This window comes from Lampetra fluviatilis, chromosome 36 (genome assembly GCF_964198595.1).
Source record: "Lampetra fluviatilis chromosome 36, kcLamFluv1.1, whole genome shotgun sequence".
NCBI lineage: Eukaryota > Metazoa > Chordata > Hyperoartia > Petromyzontiformes > Petromyzontidae > Lampetra > Lampetra fluviatilis.
In genome coordinates this window covers 9,935,425-9,959,545 of record NC_136310.1, presented here as the reverse complement: position 1 = coordinate 9,959,545, position 24,121 = coordinate 9,935,425, and the positions used below count along the sequence as shown (strand labels likewise).

Sequence of the window (24,121 nt, the reverse complement as noted above, 5' to 3'; positions counted from 1 at the left end):
TGGACAGTGTAGGAGTGTCATGGTTAACACGCCTCTTCAGTGCTGCATGGAAGGTGTGTACACTACCTCTGGATTGGCAAACTGAGGTTGGGGTTCTCATTTTTTTATATATATAAGGGGAGCAGCGTGTGTATGTGTGTACTCCAACTACAGAGGGATCACACTCCCCAGCGTCCCAGGTAAAGCCTACGCGAGAGTGCTGGAGAGGAAGCGCTGCCCAGTGGTCAAGCCACTGGAACAATGCGGATGCCGTCATGGTCGTGGGACAATGGACCGGCTCTTTTCCCTGTCACAGATATTTGAGGGCTCATGGGAGTGATTCTTCAGTCGACCTCTTCTTTGTAGACTTGGAGAAGGCATGTGTCCGTCTTCCTCGCAATGTCTTGTGGGAGGTGCTGCGGGGGAGTACGATGCACCGGTGATGCTCCTGTGCGCTAACCGGTCCTTCTATTCCCGGAGCGAGAGGTGTGTCTGCGTTCTTGGTGTTAAATCAAAGTCGTTCGCTGCTGGTGTTGGACTCTGCCAAGGGTGCATCTCTCTTGTCTCCACTCCTGTTTGTGATTCTCATGGACAGGATATGAAGGCGCAGCCATGGTATGGAGAGTATCCGGTACGGGGGCATCGAGATTATGTAGTACGGGGGCATGGAGGTGACGTCGCTGCTTTTTGCAGATGACGTTATCCTCTTTGCCTCGTCAGTCGGTGATCTCAGCGTGCACTTGAGCGGTTTGATGCCGAGTGTGAAGCGGCTGCGGTGAGAATCAGCACCTACAAATCTGAGGTCATAGTTCACTCCCGGGAGACAGTGGGTTGTTCTCTCCAGGTGAGGGGGGAACACGCTGCCCTGAGTAGAGGATACGTGTACGGTATTGTACACCACATTCATAATAAAGGTTTTTGGGTTAGATCGCGTAAGTATAAATGTGTCGTATCTCTCCACCACCCGACACAGCCAGTAAGGTTTGTCACGTAAACAACGCGCCAATTAGTTACTACTTCAGCCCACCGGTGTGTTGGAGAGTAAATCCACAACATTTACAACTTTTCGCTGGTAATTACATCCAGCATGATCGGGCGATTTGCCTTTATATATTTTTTTCACTCCAGATATTTACCATAAAACATAACACTAGCGAATACACTATGTAACACAATTTTGGTTCCTGGGTAGTAAGTGTTATTTCCTAATTGCGTATGCCTAAAAAGTATAGAAAATGGCTATTATTCCCCCACAAACTTTGCTTTTGTGACCAGGACAGTGATATTTTAAAATGTACCTATTTTCAATGAGAAAACGGGCGAATTTGTGTCTGTTTGTTCATATAAAGTCAGAAAAAAACCAACATATGAATCAAAATTAACATGAATTTATTCTAAAGCGGGGCAAAAATTACTTCAAAAGATTTAGAAGTCAGTAGTTTTTCGAGATTTATGATTATACTATAAATCACTTTCACGAATCAGCTCCCGAATGTAGTCTCTCATCATGTTCTCATTATACTGTCCTTGGTAGCGCCGTTCAAAGTCCAGCATATCCTGGTGGAAGCGTTCGTCTTGCTCCTCTGAGTACGCTCCCACGTTCTCCTTAAATTTATCAAGATGAGCATAAAGGATATGGACTTTGAGGGACATCCTACAGCCCATTGTGCCGTAGTTCTTCACCAGAGTCTCAACCAGCTCCACATAGTTTTCGACCTCGTGATTGCCCAGGAAGCCACGAACCACTGCGACAAAGCTGTTCCAAGCCGCTTTCCCCTTACTAGTGAGCTTCTTGGGGAATTCATTGCACTCCAGGATCTTCTTTATCTGTGGTCCGACGAAGACACCGGCTTTGACCTTTGCCTCAGACAGCTTAGGGAAGAAGTCTTGAAGGTACTTGAAGGCTGCCGACTCCTTATCTACAGCTCTGACAAATTGTTCCATAAGGCCCAATTTGATGTGCAGTGGTGACATCAGCACCTTCCGGGGGTCCACCAGCGCCTCCCACTTGACGTTGTTCCTCCCCACAGAGAACTCGGTCCGCTGTGGCCAGTCCTACCTGTGGTAGTGCGCCTTGGTGTCCCTGCTGTCCCAAAGGCAAAGATAGCAGGGAAACTTGGTAAAACCGCCTTGGAGACCCATCAGGAATGCCACCATTTTGAAGTCTGCGATGACCTCCCAGCCATACTCATCATTCTTCAAGGCGTCCAGCAAGGTCTTGATGCTGTTGTAATCCTCTTTGAGGTGCACCGAGTGAGCCAGGGGAAGAGACGGGTACTTCTTACCATAATGGAGCAGCTCGGCTTTGAGGCTCCTGGATGAGCTGTCAATGAAGAGGCGCCACTCATTCTGGTTACAGGCGATTCCGATTGCCTCGAACAGACTGGTCACATTATGGCAGAAGCAGAGCCCATCTTGACGGATGAAGAAGCTGCAAAAATGTTGGTGACGCTTTCTCTGATCTGCGACTTGCACACTTTCATCCAACAAGTTCTACTGCTTGAGCATAGATGTCAAAAGCTCGGCATTGGACTTGATGAGACCAAGATCTCTGATCAAGTCGTTGAGGTCTTTTTGGTTGGGGTAGTATGGGTTTCTCTCCTCAGCTCCACCTCTGAAATTGTCATCTGGATCTACAACCTCTTCCTCGCTCTCTGACTTGCTGCTCTCTTCTAAAGACGGCTGCTCTCTCTCCGGAGGAGTGGGTACGGGGAGCTCATGGCAGTGTGGCGGCACCAGGGCGATGGATGAAGGAAGGTTCGGATACGTGATAGCAGGTGCATTCTTGCCAGTCCGACGTTTGGAAGGGTCCACCATGCAGAAGTAGCAGTTGCTTGAGTGGTCAGTGGGTTCCTGCCAAATTCTTGGGATAGCGAACTTCATGGCTCTCTTTTCCCCTCTGTACCATCCTACAAAAATATATATATTTCACCCATGACTAATGTGTAAGAGATTCTCGCAACATTTTTCATGTATGATATATTTTTTCAATAACATTGAAAGTTGCAAAACATTTTAAAATTATAAAAGGTTTACAATAAAAAAAATGTTTCATTTTATAACTTAAAATTCCGAGCAACAATTGACCATCTTACCTTCCAGAGTTTTTTTTGCATTGCTCGCAGGTGAAATGAGGTGCCCAGGGTTTGTCTTGATCCCCGACAGGCATGGTGATATATGCCTTATAGGCCTCACACATCTTAGCAGATGCTTCCACAGTACTTTTTCGCTCTTGTCTTGATAAATTGGCCATAGACACAGCAACATGCGTCTGCCGGATGCTTGCAGCCTCTTGATGCCATCTCAGAAAAATGCACATATGTATCCACTTGGGCAGCTGGAACTAAACTGAACTGGTGGGCTTAAGGCCTCTGTATTTTTACTACTATTTATATTACTGGAAAGTTCTAGAATGTTCGATAAGTTACTCCAAGTTTACTCAGCGCTGAAACTATCTGGAATCTTCTGGAAAATAGATACATTTCAAAATATCAATGTCCTGGTCACAAAAGCAAAGTTTGTGGGGAATAATAGCCATTTTTTATACTTATGAAGCATAAACACTTAGGAAATAACACTTAATACCCAGGAACAAAAAAAAATGTTACACAGTGATATCAATCATATTTTGCGTTTCGAAATCCCTCCTGTTTTAATGTTTTGGGTTGATCTAGGGTGACGCAAATCAAAAGTAGAGGTGGGTGTCGTATTACGAACCACGAAACCAAACCCTCGGTTTCTCTTTTGCCGTCGAGTTTGCGGATCGCGGATATGCCGAGTGTGGCGATTTTCAAGAAAAAGCCGTGACGAGCAGCGGTCTGCCGTACACCGACAAATCGTTAGCACAGGGAAAGAGAGAGAGAGCAGGGAGAGAGCAGGAGAGGAACACGAGGATTAGAGAGTACATGCCACCCGTGGTGTGTGTGGGCCGGGGCACCAGCTCGCCGTCGCTGGGAGGGACGGTGGCCATGGGGTGGGCAGCGAGACTCGCGACGCAACGGCAGCCAAATGAGGAGAGACGTTTCCCCACCCCCACCCCTGGCCTCCCCCCCCCCACCGAGAGAACGTTCACCACGGAGACGGAGCGGTGAAATTGGATGGCAACAGCTTGGGGGAGTAGGCCGCCTTCATCCAGCGAGTGGATTGATCGTGACGACGATGATGAAGATGATGATGACAACGATGACGACGATGGTGATGATGATGATGATGACGACGACGACGGTGACAACGATGATGACGAAGACGATGATGATGATGATGACGACGGGTGTCCATCCACACAGAGGCAAAACACTCGCGATTTGAAGAGGAATAGGCCAAACAAACATCCTGGTGTAGCAAGGCCCTCCTGACGTTGGGCCCTGAGACCCACGGAGACTTTCCCGGTCCAACGTGGCGCTCCAGTCTGAGCTGCGCTGCCCGACAAGTCGTTTGTCACTCGACCGATGATCAGTTCCGTGTGTGTGTGAGTTGCGTGTGGATACGTTTTTGTGTGCGGTCGTGTACACTACCGCGGGGAACGGAGGTGTTGCGCTTAGCGCTACGCTGCGCTACGAACCCGGCAGCCCGAGATCGATTCCCTCTCGCGGCCAACACCGGTGACGATTATCTGAACCGGTCCTGGGCCTCCCCTAAGTCGACTGAAGCTCAAATGAGTACCTGGTGCTGTGTGTAAACATCGCCACTGGGGAGACAAAGGCGGTCGGGTGTGGTGTTGGCCATCCACCCCCTCGTGTGCCGTGCCGCTAACAGCACTTTTTCTAACAGTCCGCAGGCTCTCTGGGCGATCTTTGTCTTGGTTGTGTATATACTTCAGCACGTGATTGGTGTGCGTGTATTTACCTGTGCGGTTGTGTGCGTGCGCGTGGTTGCGTCGGTGCGGTTGTAGAGAGCGCAGCGATGAGCGACGCCGACGTGGTGTGCGTCACGCTGCGCTTCCCCGGGGGAGCCCTCGGCACCGTGGAGTCAGGGAGGAGCGGCCCCGGGGCCTGCGAGCACCGCGTGGAGGTGAGCGCACCACGTCGACGTGGCGTCACCTCGTGCCGTGCAGCGTGGCGTTGTTGTAACGCGGCGTGACGCGGCATCGTGTGCCGTGGTGTGATGCGTGGTGCCGTGGTGTGACGCGGTGATGTGACCCCCTCCGCAGGTGCGCGGCACACAGCTGGCGGTGCGCGTGGAGGCCGGGGAGCCGCTGGGCGTGCGAGTGCTGGGCCCCGCAGGGGGCCCCTGGGCCCCGCTGCCCTCCCAGACGAGCGCCCAGCACTACCGCGCCGCACGCGCCGCCCTGGTGCACCACTTCCTGCACACACTCACCGGTGCGGAGACACGCACACACACATACCCATGTACACTCACATACATGCATACCCATGTACACACTCACGCACGCATACCCATGTACACTCACACGCACGCACTCACACATACCCATGTACACTCACACGCACACATACCCATGTACACTCACACGCACGCATACCCATGTACACTCACACGCATGCATACCCATGTACACTCACACGCACGCATACCCATGTACACTCACACGCACGCATACCCATGTACACTCACACGCAAGCATGCCCATGTTCACACGCACGCATACTCATGTACACTCACACGCACACATAGTCATGTACACTCACATGCACGCATACCCATGTACACTCACACGCACACATACCCATGTACACTCACACGCACACATACCCATGTACACTCACGCACGCATACCCATGTACACTCACACGCACGCATACCCATGTACACTCACACGCACACATACCATGTACACTCACACGCACACATACCATGTACACTCACACGCACGCATACCCATGTACACTCACACGCACGCACTCACACATACCCATGTACACTCACATACACGCACTCACACATACCCATGTACACTCACACGCACGCACTCACACATACCCATGTACACTCACACGCACACATACCCATGTACACTCACACGCACTCATACCCATGTACACTCACACGCACACATACCATGTACACTCACACGCACGCATACCCATGTACACTCACACGCACACATACCCATGTACACTCACACGCACGCATACCCATGTACACTCACACGCACGCATACCCATGTACACTCACACGCACACATACCATGTACACTCACACGCACGCATACCCATGTACACTCACACGCACACATACCCATGTACACTCACACGCACGCATACCCATGTACACTCACACGCACACATACCATGTACACTCACACGCACGCATACCCATGTACACTCACACGCACTCATACCCATGTACACTCACACGCACGCACGCATACCCATGTACATACACGTGCACGCATACTCACGTACACACACAGACGCACGCATACTCATGTACACACGCATAGTCATATACACACACGTGCACGCACGCACACACACTTCTTCAATATGAATACCAATACCCGCCATTCACCACTAAGTGACGGTGACGTCACCACGGCGCCTGTGCCAAGCCAGGTGCACTTTGAGGCCACGTGTAGTTTCTAAGGTTTGCTGACAGGAGGGCAGGTGACAGGCCCAGGTGTTATGTGTTTGGGTTGACTGAATGAGAGGACTGGTGTGTTCCCCACAATGACAGCTCGCTGCGTTTTAGCAGCCCAGGGCTCCGCTCGTTGTTGTGAGCGTCGCTCCTCCGCCCTCCGTTGTTGTTGGAGGGCGACTTCCTCCAAATGCCCAGTAGCAGCAGCGTCCTTCACGAGCCTCCTCCACAGATGCCGACCTTGACTGCTGGTACCAGCCCCATCTATCCGGCCAAACAGAAGCTGCTTGGTCATGCGGTGGTTGGGAATACGGGCTACATGACCCAGCCAACGCAGCCTTGCACAATCCAGCCTGGTTAACCCTGGATGGATCGTAGGCAGGCCGGGCAGCCAGAATGTTTCTAACCGGCGCAGATGCTCCTTTAAGGAGCTCCACGTTTCACAAACACAGGGAAGGGAGGAGGGCATGACCATGGCAGAGAAGACCCGGAGCTTTGTATGGAGCGACAGACCAGCTAGCTTCCACAAGGCGTGGCGATGAAAAGATAATGTCGCTCGACTGATTCGGAGTGAGACTTCTGCTGCTAAATCAGAGCAGGTCATGAGCACACACAGCCCAGGTACAGAAACTTCTCGACTCTTTCCACAACTGCCCCATCACTCATGGAGATTCCCTGTGTCACCCCGTGTCACCCCGTGTCACCCCGTGTCTCGCCGTGTCTCGCCGTGTCTCACCGTGTCTCACCGTGTCTCACCGTGTCTCACCGTGTCTCCCCATGTGTACTCCGTGTCTCACCGTGTCTCCCCATGTATACTCCGTGTCTCTGTGTCACCCTGTGTGTCACCGTGTCTCTGTCACCCCATGTCTCACCGTGTCTCCCCATGTGTAGCCCGTGTCTCCCCATGTCTCCCCATCTGTCTCCACATGTGTATCCCTTTTCTCACCGTGTCACCCCATGTGTCACCCCATGTGTCACCCCATGTGTCACCCCATGTGTCACCCCATGTGTCACCCCATGTGTCACCCCATGTGTCACCCCATGTGTCACCCCATGTGTCACCCCATGTATATCCCGTGTCTTTGTGTCACCCCATGTCTCACCGTGTCTCCCCATGTCCCACCCCATGTCCCCATGTCTCCCGTGCGCATGTCCCCCCCCCCCGTGCAGGCGCCGTGTCCCCCGGCGTCTCTCAGGAGGACTACAACCGCGCCGTGGGCGTCTGCTCCGCGGCGGAGCAGTACTGGCGCGAGGGCTGCCCGCGCGACGCCGCCCTCATCACCATCGTCAAGACCGAGGTCATGTGACCTGTGGGGGGGAGCGAGCTGCCCCCCCCCCTCGCCCATCCACACACGCACACAACCTCGTGTGCACCCCCACCACCTGAATTGATGAGGCGCGTCGTGGGTGCGGTGAAAGGAGTCGGGGATGAGCGACTCGCACGCACGCCGTGGGGTTCTCACGGTGGACGGACGCCCCCAGTCGACTCCCGGTGATCCCGGGGTGCGGTGGGGGGTGTGGGGGGGACGGTGTGTGGGGGGGGGGGATGGGAGGGGGGGTATGGGCTCGGGGGATAAGGTGGTCCCGGATAAAACCAAAAACACGGATGATGTGAAGTTAGTTTGTGTTGGTCGGTCGGCGCTTCGGGCGGCAGATTTGTGCCGTAAAGTTTGCCGACGTGTTAAAAAAGCAAAAACGAAATTGACTTGACTTAGGTGGGAGCGTATTTATTGTAGCTGGCATCGAGTTGGGGGCGGAGAGAGACGCGTCGGCCTCTTCGTCCCTTTTTATTGTTTTATCTTCGAGTATTCGGATTGCTTCCCCCACACCTCCCACCGTGATTGCGGTCGTGCGGGTACCAGCGTGTCGCGGGCCCTCGACGGCCGGCAAGCGAGGAGCCGTCCGTCTCGTCTCTCCAGCGTGCCCTACTGCCCGCCCGCCCCAAATATCCGATTGGTCTCCCGGCGAGCTCGGTGCGAGCGAACCCGCCGTCCGGGTGTTCTGTCCCGAGGATGCGGGAGAGTTAGCAGGTGGCTACGCGTGGATCACGTGCGCGGTCGGGCACGCACAACCGCACCTCCTTGCCGACGACCACCAAACCTCAACCCTACCGATCGTCAAACCGAGACCTCGGCGGCAAATTACCTCGCTACCACCGCCGACTCTAGAATCTCGCCACCCAGATCCGGAAAAACGCTGCTACTGCTGGCGCTGCTGCTGGCGCTGTGCGAACAGAGTGGAAGTAACGCAGACGTCCAGAATAACCCCGCTTCCCCCATTCGAGACCAAAAACATTGTCGCACCACCTCCTCGCTTTGACCGCTCCTCCTCCGCCTGGAAGACGCTGGTGGAGCCGTCAACCGAGTCAGATGGTCACCTGGCCGATGCTGCTCCACGTGTCCTCCTTGAATGGAAATTTAAAGACGCAGCCAAAGTGGTGCGACTGTGGCCGTGTAACCCAAACGAGGGACCGCACAGTGAACCCCCAATGTGGTCTGCTGCGCTCCTTCAATGGAGGAGGAGGAACAGCGGCACGACACAAACTCTCTCTGTGTGCTGAAGCCCTCTCTCTCATCGTTAGCAGCAGCAGCAGCACCTCCATATTGCCATCTGGACGACATCGCTGCTGTCATCATCGTGCGCAGGAGTAGAATTGAGTAGTGCAACGAAATAAAAAAGGCCCCATGGTTTATTGCGTTTCTCCATCGAACCAGTGCAGGGAGAAGAAGACACACCGCTCTGACTAACGCTGCCCCGTAAGAAGCACGTCCTTGGCGCGGAGTCGGCTGCTTAACGCTCACACGCGCCAAGCGCCCACCGCTCGCCAGGGACGTTGGGCTGAATGGCGGGCGTGTGGTAGACTGGGGGGGGGGGGGGGGAACGCCGCAACTCAGAAGGCCTCGCGAAAGTCGCTCTGCTCGACCGATCGAATCCCAGCAGCCGCTCAATGGAATTCTGACGATTCGGGGGCCCTGATCTGATGTTCAGAATTGTTTTTTTTTATCTCGAATACTTTTTACATGATGTTGTTGTACATTTTATTCTATTTTATTGGCCACGTGGTCGGTGTGGGTCTGCCCCGTGTACCCCTCCCTCCCTCCCATCCCGTCGGTACTCGCCGGGCTCTTCCTCCATGGCACCCAAACAGTACCGGCATCGTACCGAGCGTCGTCATGAAATCGCGAATCCCTTGCACGCACACACACACCAAAAAAAAGACAAAGATCCACGAACAGCATATTCCTGGTTCTTGAGGTAAAGTTACGTAGATAGAAAACTAAATAATAAAATAAAAACTAAAATAATATAAAATAATTACTATTTGGTTCTTTCGGTAAAGTTGCGTAGAAATAAAATAAATAATCGAGTACGACTTTTCGATTGCAACACAAGCAACCGTCATCAGGTGTGAATGAAAGCAAGCTCGGAGAGAGATACACATACAGAGAGACAACACAGACAGAGAGAGACGCACAGAGAGAGACACAGAGAGAGACACGGAGAGAGAGACAGAGAGATAGACACACACACAGAGAGAGAGACAGAGAGAGAGACAAACACAGAGAGAGACACACAGACTTTGACTTTTAAACCATTTTATTGCTGCGGCGGCAATTGCTCCGCAGCCTCTTTTTGGTTCGAGGTCATCACCATCAGTAACATCATCACCGCTAAAAAACGCGGCCCGTGCGCCACACCGCCACGTGCACCACACCGCCACGTGCGCCACACCGCCACGTGCGCCACACCGCCAAGTGTGCCGCACCGCCACGTGCGCCGCACTGCCGCGCGCGTGCCGCACGGCCGGACCGCCACGCGCGCCACATCACACCCGCGTCGCCGCGTCCAACGCCCGCTTCGACTTGATCGTTCAAAATGTGAAAGTAAGTTCGCCGTTTGTGTTGGTGCAGAGGGCCTGACCGGCACCCCACCGCTCCTGGAACACGGCGTGCGCATCCCCAACCTGGGAGTAGTACGCATGCTCCAGCCGGAGCCTCGCCTTCAGCAGCCCCTTCAGCATCGCCTCCGCTGAACAGCCGTCGTCCGTGTCACCTTGCAGTTTCTTTTTCCGCATTTTATACACCGCCATCTTGGCTTGCGCGCAGACAAAGTTTGCCAGGTTGTGGCGCTTGTCCGCCCGGTACGGTACCCCGCATATGAACTGCTCTTGTAGAAGAGCAACCCCAATTTCGTGAAGGTGGCTCCTAGAAGTCTGAACAACGGGTTCAGCCGTGAACACCCCACGTACTAGTGGGCCAGATCCTCCCTCGCGCCACAGAAAGCGCACAGATCCGACGCCCCCGGGGTGACCTTGCTGATCCACGCCGCCGAGGGCAGCGTCCAGTGCGCCAGCCTCCACTGGAGGTCCCCGCTGCGCTTTGCAACGGGGCCCTTGTACAGCTGTTTCCACTGGGGGGTGGTGTCGATCAGGGGAGAGAAGAAACCCCCCCACTTCGTGTCCGGTAGGTCTGCCAGCTCTCGACACCGCAGTGTCTTGACGCAGCACACGTACAGCACCCCCTTGGAGGCACTCTTGAGGGCCACGTCCCTGCAGTCCGCGAGCTTGAGCAGCTTCCTTGCATCACAGCGCCCGAGGGGCTGGATGCAGGAGATGCGCAACTCTTGGAAAGCGGGGGGGGGGGGGGGGGAGGAGGATGGTCGTGCGGCGCCGCTGTCTCCCGGCGCTTCCAGCTGCAATCGCAGTTTCCGCATTGCTGCGAGCGCCTCCCGCAACAGCTTTTCTCCAGCCATCATGAAGCGGAGCCCAGCGGCACCGCTCACCTCGGCCGTGTTCTTCCATTTGGAGTGGCCGTCCTGGCTCCTCACGAGATCGCCAACCGTCCGCACTCCTGCCGAGGCGAAACGGAGGGCCAGCGTTCTCTCCTCCCCGATTCCATCGAGGAGGCTATTATAGAACAGAGGTGCGGTCATGAAAACTTTGAGGCCATGGTGCGGGCTCGCCCTGCTCCATTCAAGGCTCCACCACACCTCCAATGGGCTCTGGTAGTAGTGCCTGCTGGTCTGTGACGGCCCTGAAGAGCCGCCGCTTCTCCAGCAGCACCTCACCTTCGTTGTTGTGCGCGTCCTGGGCCAAGCCCATCTCAGCCTCGAGCAGCAGCAGCTCGCTCGCCAGGTGCTTCACTGTCTCCTCCTAGGCGGCGGCATGCTGGCTCGAAAGCTGTAGACAGAGGGCCCTAATCTGCGCTTTAGTATTTTCCCACCATCGCTGGCCAGAGCTGAAACTGCTCCTGGTTGCTGCCCAGTGACCAACAGGCCCTGAATGCCTCCGTGAAATTTTTGTCCTCGAGCAGCTGCATGTCGAGTTTCCAGTAGGGGTAGCGACGCCTCTCCCTGGGGACTCGCAGCAGTGCTGAGACCAGGTGGTGGTCAGAGAAACCGGACGGGGCGATGTTGCTGCCCCCGAGCCGGTTGGCGCTGTCCGCACTGATGTACAGCCGGTCCAGCCTGGCGAGGCTCATCCTCCCCTGCAGGCCCGCGCGGCACCAAGTGTATTGCCTCTGGCCTGGGTGTTGCAGTCGCCACGTGTCGAGCAAACCCAGTTGCTGCACCATGTCGGCCAACGGCCGTGCGGATTCCGGGTGGGGCTCAGCACTATTGCGGTCGAGAGCCGGGTCGAGGGTGCAGTTAATATCTCCCCCCACGACCATGAGCACCTCGTCCGCACTGCCTGCCTCCAAGGCATCCCGCAGTGTGCCGGAGAAGAAACGCTTCCTCTCGCGGCTCTTACTCGGCGCATACACGTTGAAACACCGCAGCCTCGTGTTGTTGAACACAAAGTCCACAGAAATCGATGGCCTTTCTGGATCTCCCTGAAGGCCACGCCCTCCGGGAGAAGCTTTGGGCCAAACACAATTGCAACCCCAGTGAGGTTGTCTTCTCCGTGGCTGAAGAAGGCCTGGCTGCCCGTGAGGTGCTGGCGCTGGGCCTGCAGAGTTGCGTCAAGGTGCGTTTCCTGTAGTAACGTCACATCTGCCTTCTGCTCGCTGAGAAAGCTACAGATGCGGTGCCACCTTTTATCACCTCGAGCTCCGTTGCAGTTTAAACTCGCGATCCTTACACCGGAGGAAGCCATGGCTTTAGGCGTCGGCTTCAGCAACAGCATCAGCGGGGGGGGGGGGCACTCCGGTTGGGACATGCTCCCCTTTTTTACTTTCTGCATCAGCGCCTTCAGCCGATAGCCTTCCTGCGTGGTGCAACTGAACTTTGGCCTGTCACTTAGGATTGTCTGTGCAACCTTCAAGCAGGCCTGCGCGTCGGGGAACGAATCCCCGACTTTGACCCCCCGCTTCTTGAAGTTAGTCCGGAGGTATTCGAGGACCTTGCTGGGTAGGTATTCCCGTTCCTTCTTAACGTTCGAGTAGCTCTTCTCGCTCATATTCTCATCTACCTCAGACTCCGACCCCTCGTCGTCCGAGTCTCCCGGCGCGCTCGCGTGAGGCTCGGTGGCCACCTCCTCTGACGCGCCGTGCCGATCCGAGGTCTCATCCAGCTCGGGCCGGCTCCCCTCTGCGGCCTGCACCGCCATCACCTCGTCGGGTGAGGAGGTGGGCTGGTCGTCACCCCCGAGCGCCGTGCCATCGGCAGGCTCGTCGGTGGCCTCCAGCACCCCCCCCCCCCCCTTCCGGGGCAGCCGAGTCCGGGTCTGGTGGTCACCCCTCTGCCTCGGCATCGTCCGGCGGGTGGGCCTCGTCAATGACGATCGCCTCACCCTGTGGCTCGGGCTCACCGCCGCGCCCTACTTTTGCGTCCGGGCAGTCGTCCCGTTCGTCACTATCGCTGTTGCTTTTCTCGGCGGCGGCGGCCACGCATTTCGGAAGGGTGCCACCACGCCCCCTCACCTCATTGCCTCCTCTAGCCTTCCGCTTCCTCGACACAACGACGGTGAAACCATCTTCCCCGCCGTCAGTCATTGGCTGCGCGTGGCCATCAGCAGAGTCGGTGGGGTTCTGCTGCAGCTGCTGCAGCTGATACTGCAGCTGCTGCTGTCCCTCCTGCTGCTTCTGCTGTAGCTCACCCTCCTGCTGCTGCTGCAGGCCCTCCTGTAGCTGCTGTTGCTGCTGCAGCTGCCTCGGCGGCAGTGGCGGCGGCGTCTGCTGCTGCTGCCGCGGCGGCGCCTGCTGCTGCTGCCGCAGCGGCGCCTGCTGCTGCTGCTGCGACAAAACGTGTGCTAGCTTTGGGTCTTTTGTCCTCAAAGGCAACATAATTATGTTCGAGATCACTGTGCCGAAGCGCTGCAGATCTTGGCGCAGTTCGGTGCCCTTGAGAAATGGCGGCGCACCTGAGAGCAACACCCTGACGGCGGACAACGAGAGCGGGGTGCACTGCACAAACAGCCCCCCCCCCGACGTCGAGCCCCGTCTCTTCCAGGCGCGCCACCATACTCTCCTGAGTCACATACACCACCACACCTCGATCTTGCCTTTGGGCGGTGAGGATGCCTGCATGGCCGACACTCGCGGCCACAGCAGCAGCGACGATCTCGGGTGGTGGAAAGCATATAATACCATTCCTTCGCGAAAGACACTCGAGCCTTGGGTACTGTGCCATGGCGAAATGTCAGCAGTAACCGCAGGTCGTAGCGAGAAAGAGAGGCGAAGAACGATGACTCTCCCTCTCAGGCCAGGTTCAGGATACGTGAAGCACAGGCCTCCGTCTGCACATCTGGGAAAGCTGGAGCAACCGGCAGGTGCGACCACTCTCCACGGTGTCAGAGAGAGACAAACACACAGAGAGAGAGACAACACAGACACGGAGAGAGACAGAGACATTGGAAGTTTGATAAAAACAAACCTAGTAAACTTAGAAATGTAATGCAATGCAACACATAGAGTCGGCTAACACAACAGGTTAACACTTTACCTGGTTGATTCCGTTCTTCCAAAGATAGCTCAATTTGAAGTGAAGTGTGAGTTGTGTGGAAATCCTCCCCGTAGAGGTGCTTCAAACTTGATGTTAAGCTTTCTCTCCCCTTGCCGCTCTCTAAAATGTTTTACTCGAGTTTCAAAACTTCCAATTTCTCCCCCCCTGCTGCTCTCATTGACATGCTAATTTATCTGCGCCAACCTCCCCCCTCTATATAAATATATAAATGCCTCGTCACAGAGGCGTTGTTTCTGTGTGTCTCTGTGTGTCTCTCTCTGCGTGTCTCTGTGTGTCTTTCTCTGTGTCTTTCTCTCTGTCTCTCTCTGTGTCTCTCTCTCTGCGTGTCTCTCCGTGTCTGTGTTGTCTCTCTCTGTGTCTCTGTCTCTCTGTATGCGTCTCTCTCCGTGTCTGTATGTCTCTCTCTGTGTGTTTCTCTCTCTGTCTCTCTGTCTCTCTCCGAGCTTGCATTCATTCACACCTGATGATGGTTGCTTGTGTTGCAATCGAAACGTCGTATTCTATTATTTATTTTCTTTTATTTCTACGTGACTTTACCGAAAGAACCAAAGAGTAATTCCTGCAGTCACGAAAGCTTCAAATCAAGTTTAATATAAAATAATATTTTCAATTTATTATTTTAATGTTTCATTTTTTTTTTATATCTACGTGACTTTACCTAAAAGTTTTAAATTCCACTAACAGCACAAGTGCTGTTAGCGAGTAGCACCGATGAAGGGTGGCACGGCACACCGAGGGGTGGGTGGCCAACACCTCGCCCGGCAGCCTTTGGCTCCCCAGTGGCGATGCTTACTACACACCGCACCAGGTACTCATTTGAGGCCGAGTCGACCTAGAGGAGGCCCGTGACCAGCTCAGATAATCGTCACCGGTGTTGGCCGTGAGCGGAAATCGAACTCTGGTCGCCGGGTTCGTAGCGCAGCGTAGCGCAGCGTAGCGCTAACCGCTGTACCACCGCTCTCCGCACGCGCACGGCACGTGGCAAGCGCGCCGCTCCTTCCTTCCATCGCAGGACGGAACCGGTGCCGTCTCGGCGCCGCGCTCGGCGTTTGCTCTTCGCCGGCGCTCCCCCCGCGCTGTCCAACCCAGAGTTGTGGCGAGCGCCTCGCGTGCGAAGCGCTCGCTGGTGGCCGGAGCCCTCCGTGGCAGGGCGCTGGAGAGGGGGCGGGGGAAAGAGCGCCACTCCACACACGGCAGTTTGGCAGAACTGATGGTTGGACAGTGGTGGGGGGCGCGGGGTGAGGGGTGTTGGAGAGTGGGGGGGCGAGTTGAAGAAGATTATCCCCCCCCTCCACCCCCTCCACCCCCCCCCCTCCCCATAGTTTCCGCCACTGCACCCAGAAGCTGGAGTCCAACCAGTGCCCTCTGGGTAGCGGTGAGTGCGGTGTAGAACCGCCGTTGTTAATGGACGGCCGTGTAATTGGATGTGTGTGAACCCCCCGCGAGGTTAACCCCCTCGATTTTTAAACAATGACTGCATCATGACACTAGAGGTGGGTGTGGGGGGGTGTTGGGGGGGAGGGGTGGAGAGTGGGGTGGGGGGGGCAACTTGGCATGCCGCGGGGGTGGGGGGAGCAGGGGGAGGGTGGGAGTGAGTGGCCCTGGCGCCCTCGTTAACATTCGTAACGATATTGTGATGATTACTACTGTATTAACAAAGTGTTATGATGATGATGTCGATGATGACGACGACGACGACGATGTGTAGTGAGTGGCACGTGCTCGGTTAGCCCCCCCTCCGCCCGTTTGTGAGTCGTCGTTTCCGTGATTGTGTCGCTCCCGTCGTCCCGTGCCCCTCCCCCCGAGTGAGTAGAGCAGTCGCACGGCGCTAGCGCTCGCTGCTGATGTCGTGTGTCCCCCCCCCCCCCCCCCCCGTGTGTCCCACCCCCCCCCCCTTGTGTGTGTCCCGTGACAAATAAAGCCCCGCTAACTCACACCCTCGTCTGCCCGTGTGCGTCTTGTGTGCGTCTTGTGTGTGTCTTGTGTGCGTCTTGTGTGCGTCGCGTCTGTGCGTGCCCACTCCGGGGTGGGTGCTCGCTCACGGCGCTCGTCAGTCATTGGCTGCGCGTGGCCATCAAAGTCCCATCGGTGAGCTCCTCCGGCAGGCAAGGCTGCGTTGGCTGGGTCATGTAGCCCGCATGCCCAGCCACCGCATGCCTAAACAGCTTTTGTTCGGCCGGATCGAGGGGGCTAAACGAGCGCGGCACGGGCTAGAGAAGAGATGGAGTGATGTGATACAGGAGGACGTGGAGCTGAGTGGACTTGCCGATGACTGGTACCAGCGGTGTCAAGATCGGCCTCTGTGGTGGAGGCTCGTGAAGGACGCTATTGGGCAGTTGGAGGCAGTCGCAGAGGAGCGACGCTCACAACAACAAGCGGAGCGCCGGATGGCTAAAGCACAGCAAGTTGGCACAGTAGGGGGCACAGGTGGTGCATCAGCCAGTCATCTCAGTCAGTCGACCCGTGGCACCTGGGTCTGCACCGTGACCTGCAAGCGGGCGTTCGACACATCACGTGGCCTCAACGTGCACATAGCCTGGCACAAGCATCGTGGTGACGTCATGGCGGTTGTTGTGTGTGTGTGTGTTCGCCTGTATGGGGAGCAGTGGTGCAGCGGTTAGCGCCGTGCTGCGCTACAATCCCATTGACCAGAGTTTACTTCACGGTCAACACTAGTGACGATTATCTGAACCGGTCCTGGGCCTCCCCTAGGTTGACTCAGCATCAAATGAGTACCTGGTGCAGTGTGTAGTAAACATCGCCACTAGGGAGACAAAGGCGGCCGGGTGTGGTGCTGGCCACCCACCCCCTCGTGTGCCATGCCAGCCTTCCTCGGTGCTACTGTCTTTTTTTGTGTGCGGCTTTGTTCGCGGCTGTATGGGGAGCGGTGGTGCAGCAGTTAGCGCACGCGCTACAAACACGGCGACCCGAGTTCAACGTCTCGCTCACTTCCACGAACATCTGAACCGGTCCCGAGCCCTTGCGAGGTCAACCTCGGCCTTGAAACTGAGATCCTGTTGCGGCGTCTAAATGTAGTGGGTTAAATTCAGGCAACACACTGGAACTTTGGAAGCAATGCTATTTATTAGGTAACATAACAACACTTAACCTAACGACTTAAGGTGGTTGCCACCTTTTCTAACTTAACCAACCCACGGGGGTATTACATCACTGGACCGGGACAGCCCAACACGCTGCCTGGTCCACTAGCGGAGACGGGACAGCTTCATCCCAGAGTTGACCCAGCAGCAGCAGCAGAACAGCCCAGAACAGGCCCAGCTCTCTGTCCACACCCCGCTTATAACCATTCCGCCTGAGGCCACGCCCCCCTTCCCGATCCTTCCAGAAGGCCCGAGCCCCCAACCACGTGACCCCCCTGGGGCCCCTGGCTGACACGACCTCCGTGACACCGGCCTACGGCCCCTGTACCGAGCCGACACCGTGTCGTGTCGTTCTGCGACACCGTATCGTGCCGTTCTACGACGCGACACAAACACCAGTCGAGTAGAAGCCCTCTCTCTTCACGACGGCGATTGGTTCCACGAAACTCGTCGTTAAGTGACTTGGTCATCAGGTGAGTGTCGGGAATTCACGTTAAAGGATTCAATTTGTTCTGATGGCATCGAAAGTTACCACCTTTTTTCACCCAAAAACGTACTTTATGATGTTGAAACAATGGATATTAATAAAGATACTAACACGTTAAGAGAGACATGGTTAATCAATGTGAAGTATAGTAAACTACGGCGGGAAACCACTTGACGGGTAGCACACTTTATTCACACTTGGGTTGTCACAATAACACGTGTTGTCACTACAGCTCACGCTACACGTTCCATCTGACACGGGTGGTAACTACTGCTCACGCTACATGTTCCACCTGACACGGGTGGTAACTACTGCTCACGCTACACGTTCCACCCGGCTACACACGGGCATTCCAGCCCCGTAGCATCCGGGGGAACCTCTAGACCCACCCCAGCGTGGGTACGGATCACGACCACTGGGTCCCGTGGCCCGGTCCTCACACGGACGTCCGGCCCCCGGGTCCCAAGGTCCCGCCTCTGAGCCACACAGGGCCCCGGTCCTTACAAGGACAGCGGGACTAGGTGTCTCAGGGCCCTATCTCTTCCTCCTCCGTCTTCCGTCTTCACTGGTCACCAACTTCTCCTCGAGCGCCCGCGCGCACCGCCTTATATAGCTCTCCGCTCCAAGGAGACGGAGCCTATGCGGACCGCGATGCGAGCACCCACCCTAACCGACAAATCATCACGCGCTGCCACACGATCCCTTCTTGTGCCAGCGCACATAACCAATCCCCACGCGCTGCCACACGATCCATCACTGTCAGCGCGCGTCACCAACACACAGCCAATCACCATCACATAACCCATGACCCCGCGCTGACCTACGATCCCTCACCGTCAGCGCGCGTCACCAACACACAGCCAATCACCACGCGCTACCCCACGATCCTTACTACCAGTGCGTATCACCACTACATCACCCCCCCCCCCCCCCCCCCATATAGCTCGCAGCCGGCCCGGCTGCCAAACAACAACAAACCAACAAAAAAAAACCCCACTCCCGAAGTGTGCCCCGTAACACAACAACAACGCAAAACAACAACACAACAAGACAACACAACAACACAACACAACAAGACAACACAACAACACAACAACAACCTATGTACAAACTGACGAGCAACACAATAAAGTTATTCCGAAAAAAAACGTGTCCAGTGTCTCCTTGACTACCGATCCCTCTTCCGCACGCTCCTTGAACGGGTGATAAAGTGGTCGAGCGGACGGGGAACGTAGTGACGAGACGCTCCGTCCGCGTCGCCCCGCATCCCCACCCCATTTATTCGGTCAGGAAAAGTTGTGCGACCTAGCGCGAGTCCGCCTGGCCGGTCCGTCGTACGGGACGAGACGCTGTCGACCGTCCGGTGGCACCGGCAGCCCAGGAAGGCACGGTTCGGGCCTGGAAGAACCGGCCGTGCCCCGGGGATCCGGTCGCCGGTGGTCGGCAGCCGTCAGTTCCCGGACACCTGGGAGCGGATCAGGCGACAACTTGTGAGGATCAGGCGAAGAAATCCCCCTCCCCGGGTCGTCGGTCACATCACTTGCTCGGTCATCACGACACAAAGGAAGGCCATATGGTGGCGAGAACGGTTTTAGCCAGGAGGGGTGAACGTACCATCGGCGCTTTCCCCATTTTATCTGAAGACACTGGGGGCGTGCAACCTGCACGACCTCCACGGGTCCCCGCCATGGCCTCAACAATTTAGGTGACGTAGCCAAAGGTGCATGAGGGCAGTGCAGCCAGGCCTTATCGCCCGGTTTCCAATCGTGCACGGACACCTTCCGTGCACGCAAGCGCTCGTTGGTGACTTGCCGAGATCTTGAATTAAGCCGTGCGGCCTCCCGTGCCTCGGCGAGTTTTTCAATGTTAAATTTAATATGGTCGGCCAATTTGGAATTGGGCCGTGGCGCGGAAAGTCCCAGCTGAGTCTCCATGGGCGGATCGGCCTCCCGACCATACATCAGATAAAATGGGGAACACCCCATAGCTGCGTGGGGGGCCATTCTATACGCGGCGAGGACCCCCGGGACCTGCAAGTCCCAGTCAACCTGTGCCTCGCACACCTGCTGGCACAACATGGAGGTTAAAGTCCTGTGGAGTCGCTCCACCATCCCGTCAGTCTGTGGGTGGTACGGGGAGGTATGCACCTTTTTAGTACCCAAAAGGTCGCACACCTCCTGCAGCAATTTACTCGAAAAATTCTTTCCCTGGTCGGTCAGCAAGCGTTCGGGAGCCCCCTTGTCCAAGACGTAGCCTTGGACAAAAGCATCCGCCACGGCCGCCGCTGACTGGTTGGCGAGTGGCCACGCCATAGGCCATCGGGTAAAGTATTCCACACCAACCAACAGGTACTTGTTACCCCTAGGCGTGACAGGAAAAGGCCCCAAAATATCCAGCGCAACGAGCTCGTTGGTGCGCGAGACCTGAATAGACTGCAGCGGTCGATTCGGCGCAACGGGCGGTGGTTTCCGTTTGGCGCAATCCACACACCCCTTCAGTATATTGACCACATCGCTCCCCATCCCCGGCCAATAATAGTCCCGCTGGATCAGGGCAAGCGTTTTGTTTACCCCCAGATGTAAGAGGCGTTCGTGTGCAGCCAAAACAACTTTGCCCTGCATAGCGTAAGGCACGACGAGTGCGTGCCGCCGGGACATATTGTCCCACCTCATTAGCAGGCCCTGCTTGAGCAGCCAGGAGCCAGCCCGTGTTCGACCCTCCTCGGGACCCCCCGCCCTACGACGCAACGCGAGCAGGGAGCTGTCAGCCATCTGGAGTCGGCCCCACTCAACGAGAGACAGTGAGAGTAGCGAGTCCCCGCCCGCAGGGTTAGCGGGAACGTCAACCATCGGCGCATTCGTGGCCGCGACCAACTCACTCTCGGGCACAGCACCTGGCGGTTTACAGCGCGCCGACCCCATCAAGCACGCACATTCAGGACTAGGCGACAACCGCGACAGGGCATCCGCGTTGGTGTGGCGCAACCCCTTACGGTAAGTGGTCGTAAATTGATAGTCCTGGAGGACTTCCAACCACCGTGACAATTGGCCCGAGGGCTGGGCGACCCTCAATGAATACTGAAGCGCCGCGTGGTCCGTCCGGACCGTAAAATGACGGCCATAGAGAGGCCGAAATTGCTGCACATAAAAAACAATAGCCAGCAACTCGCGACGGGTGACGCAGTAGCGCTGTTCCGCAGGCGACAAAACCCTGCTACCATAGGCGACCACCCGTTCAACTCCCCCAACGACCTGTGAGAGCACCCCCCCAATGCCCGTGTTACTAGCATCAGTATCCAGCAAGAAGGGACTCGTAAAGTCAGGGTAACGTAAGGGCGGGGCACCCACCAAGGCGTCCCGAAGGGAGCAGAACGCAGCCTCCTCCTCTGGCCCCCATCGAAACCTGACTCCTTTGGCTGTTAGAGCGTGCAAGGGTTTGGCAATGGTGGCGAAATGCTCCACGAATCGGCGGTAGTATGACGCAAAACCAATGAAGCTGCGGACCTCAGAAACCGACGTGGGCGTTGGCCATGAACTGACACAGTTTGTCTTCGCGGGATCGGTGGAGATCCCTGAAGAATCGACAATGTGGCCCAAGTACCTTACGGATTTTCGCAGAAGGTGGCATTTCGCCGGTTTGAACTTTAACTTAGCCGAACGCATCCGCAAGAACACCCCTCTTAATCGCTGGAGGTGTTCCTCAAAGGTTTTACTGAAAACAATGACATCGTCAAGATAAATTAAGCAAGTATCCCATTGCAAACCCGACAAAACCAATTCCATAAGGCGCTGAAACGTCGTGGGAGCGGAGTGGAGTCCCATGGGCAACCTATTAAACTGGAACAGGCCCCCTGGGGTTCGGAATGCGGTCTTAGGTTTTGACTCATCGTCGAGTGGTAATTGCCAGAATCCCGACAGTAAGTCAAGTGTAGAAAAATACTGCGCCCCGGACAATGCGTCCAGGGACTTGTCCATCCTGGGGAGCGGATACGCGTCGGCCACGGAGATTTTATTCAGGCGACGGAAATCCACACAAAATCGCAAGGAGCCGTCTTGCTTTTTAACCAGAACGATAGGTGCTCCCCACGGACTGGATGAGGGCGAAATAATGTCGGCCGTCAGCATGTCATTTATGGCCGATTGAACGTGTTCCTTCTTGGCAGGACTCAGCCGGAAGGGATTCTGCCGGACTGGTGCTGCATCGCCTGTTTCAATGTGGTGGCGTAACAGGTCCGTGCACCCAATATCATATTTGTGCGTGCTGAACACATCGGAAAATTCGATCAGCAGAGCGCGCAGCGCACCCAATTGCACCCTTGACAAATCACTCGAATCCGCACACAGCGAATCGACCCATTCAAGGTCATCACCCGATGCAATTTTCTGCGCCGGGACGGGATCAACATGTGCAACAAGGCGCTCTTCCGCAGGGACCCGTGCCGCGTGAGCAAGCACGGTGCCCTGCGGAATAATGGCCGGCCTAGAACCCGCATTTAACACCATAACGAACGGGTCCCCGTCAGCCCGAACCAACGTTTGAGCCACCGCCAAATCCAGACCCCCGACAGCTCAATTCGATGAACCCAAAAGCACGCCTTGTCCCGCAGTCTCCCCACCCAATGGCTTCCGCAACCGGAGGGGTATCAACATCTGCGAACCCGGGGGCACGTGCACCGTCTGTGTCGCTAGCGCTTGGATCGTCGCGCATGCCGTCCGTATTTCAGTAGGGTTAGACAAAAAAGAAATACGGCGACCCGATGGCAGCTCAATACAACGTTGATCCACGAGAATTTTAATGGGCATCTTAGCCAAAAAATCTGTGCCCAACAGACAAGGAACCGCTAGGGAAGAGGAGACAAAAATAGGTCCCGCCAATTTAATATCATCTATGGAAATGGACGCCCGAATCTGACCGATAATACCCAATGAGCCCCCATTTGCCGCGTAAAATGGCACGTCCACCGGAAGCAGAGGTCGACATTGGATGGGGAGAATGTTATAAATGAGGTCTGAAATTATAGTGGCCGACGCTCCCGTGTCCACCAACACCCTGACCTCGACCCCGTCTATGAAACCCGTAACGACCGACGAACCGGCCGCCGCGGCCACAATTCTGTGGCCCAACTCAGACCATTCAATGTCCCCCCCCGCCCCGTACGAACCCCCCTCTCCGAACCGATTCCCCGACCCCCAATCGCCCATCCTCCGCCGCAAAGCGACGGCCCATGTGTGTCGTGTATGTAGGCCGAGCATGTGAAGTGCCGCGACTTGCCGGGGGTAGTTGGGACGACTTGGGGCCGTGGTCGTCGTCCAGCCGAGGTCCCGTGGCGCGCTGACGTGGAGCGCGGCACCCGGACGCCACGTGGCCCTGAAGGCAGCAGTTGTAGCACGTGATGAGGGACGTCGGAGGTCTCGGTTCCTCCAGCTTGCGGGTCGATCGCAGAGGCGAGCGACCCCCCGACCTCCAATCCCCCGGGCGTGCGGCCGCGAATGCCTCCTCCCGTGGGCGAACGACCTGGGGCTCGGTGACCACCGGGCCCGGAGCTGAGACCCCGGCAGCAGTGCAGACGACCACTTGTTTCCGCTGCAGGACCTCGTGCGCTTGAATACTCGTTGCAACACGCAACAAACATATATCCACTTCGTCGGCTGTGTTGATGGGGACCCCCAGGTCCTGTGCCAACTTGAGCAGTTGTTCCAAAACCATAGCGTCCTGCCCCTCCTCGTCCATACGAGGGAACGCGGCATCGGCGAGGGCCAGCAACGCCGTGCGGTAGGCGAGCGCGGTCTCCGTGTCCGCCTTCCGTCGGCCGTAAAATAGGTGGCGGCAGGCCGAAGGTGGTCCGTAAACTTTGGCCATGAGGCCCAGCGCAGCCTTGAGCGTGGAGCGGGCCGATCTCGATGCGGACCCGAAGGCCGCGAGCGCGTCGTCGTCCAACATGGCCGGCAGTGCCCGCAGCGCCGTAGCGTCGGACCAGGCCGACATCTCTTGATGCGCCAGGAACCTCCGTTGGAATGCGCCCCAGTCCCCGCCGTCCGCCTTGAAGGCTGTCAACGTGGGAAGGCGCTGCTGGAAGATGATGTCGTCCTCTGCCACGTGGCTCTCCCCCGCCGCA

The 24,121-nt window shown here is 56.3% G+C and overlaps 1 protein-coding gene across 2 annotated transcripts in view; it reads left to right on the top strand.

Annotated features, from left to right (window-relative positions):
• The window catches only part of LOC144945092 (uncharacterized), a 54,113-nt gene extending 46,077 nt beyond the window's left edge, over nt 1-8,036 (top strand). For both annotated transcript variants that reach the window (XM_078873336.1, XM_078873337.1), the window contains 3 exons: nt 4,871-4,989; nt 5,129-5,297; nt 7,687-8,036. In XM_078873336.1, coding sequence (XP_078729462.1) covers nt 4,871-4,989; nt 5,129-5,297; nt 7,687-7,823 — 425 coding nt within the window. In that variant the 3' untranslated portion in view covers nt 7,824-8,036. The remainder of the gene's footprint in view (nt 1-4,870; nt 4,990-5,128; nt 5,298-7,686) is intronic.
• The last annotated feature ends 16,085 nt before the right edge of the window (nt 8,037-24,121 follow it).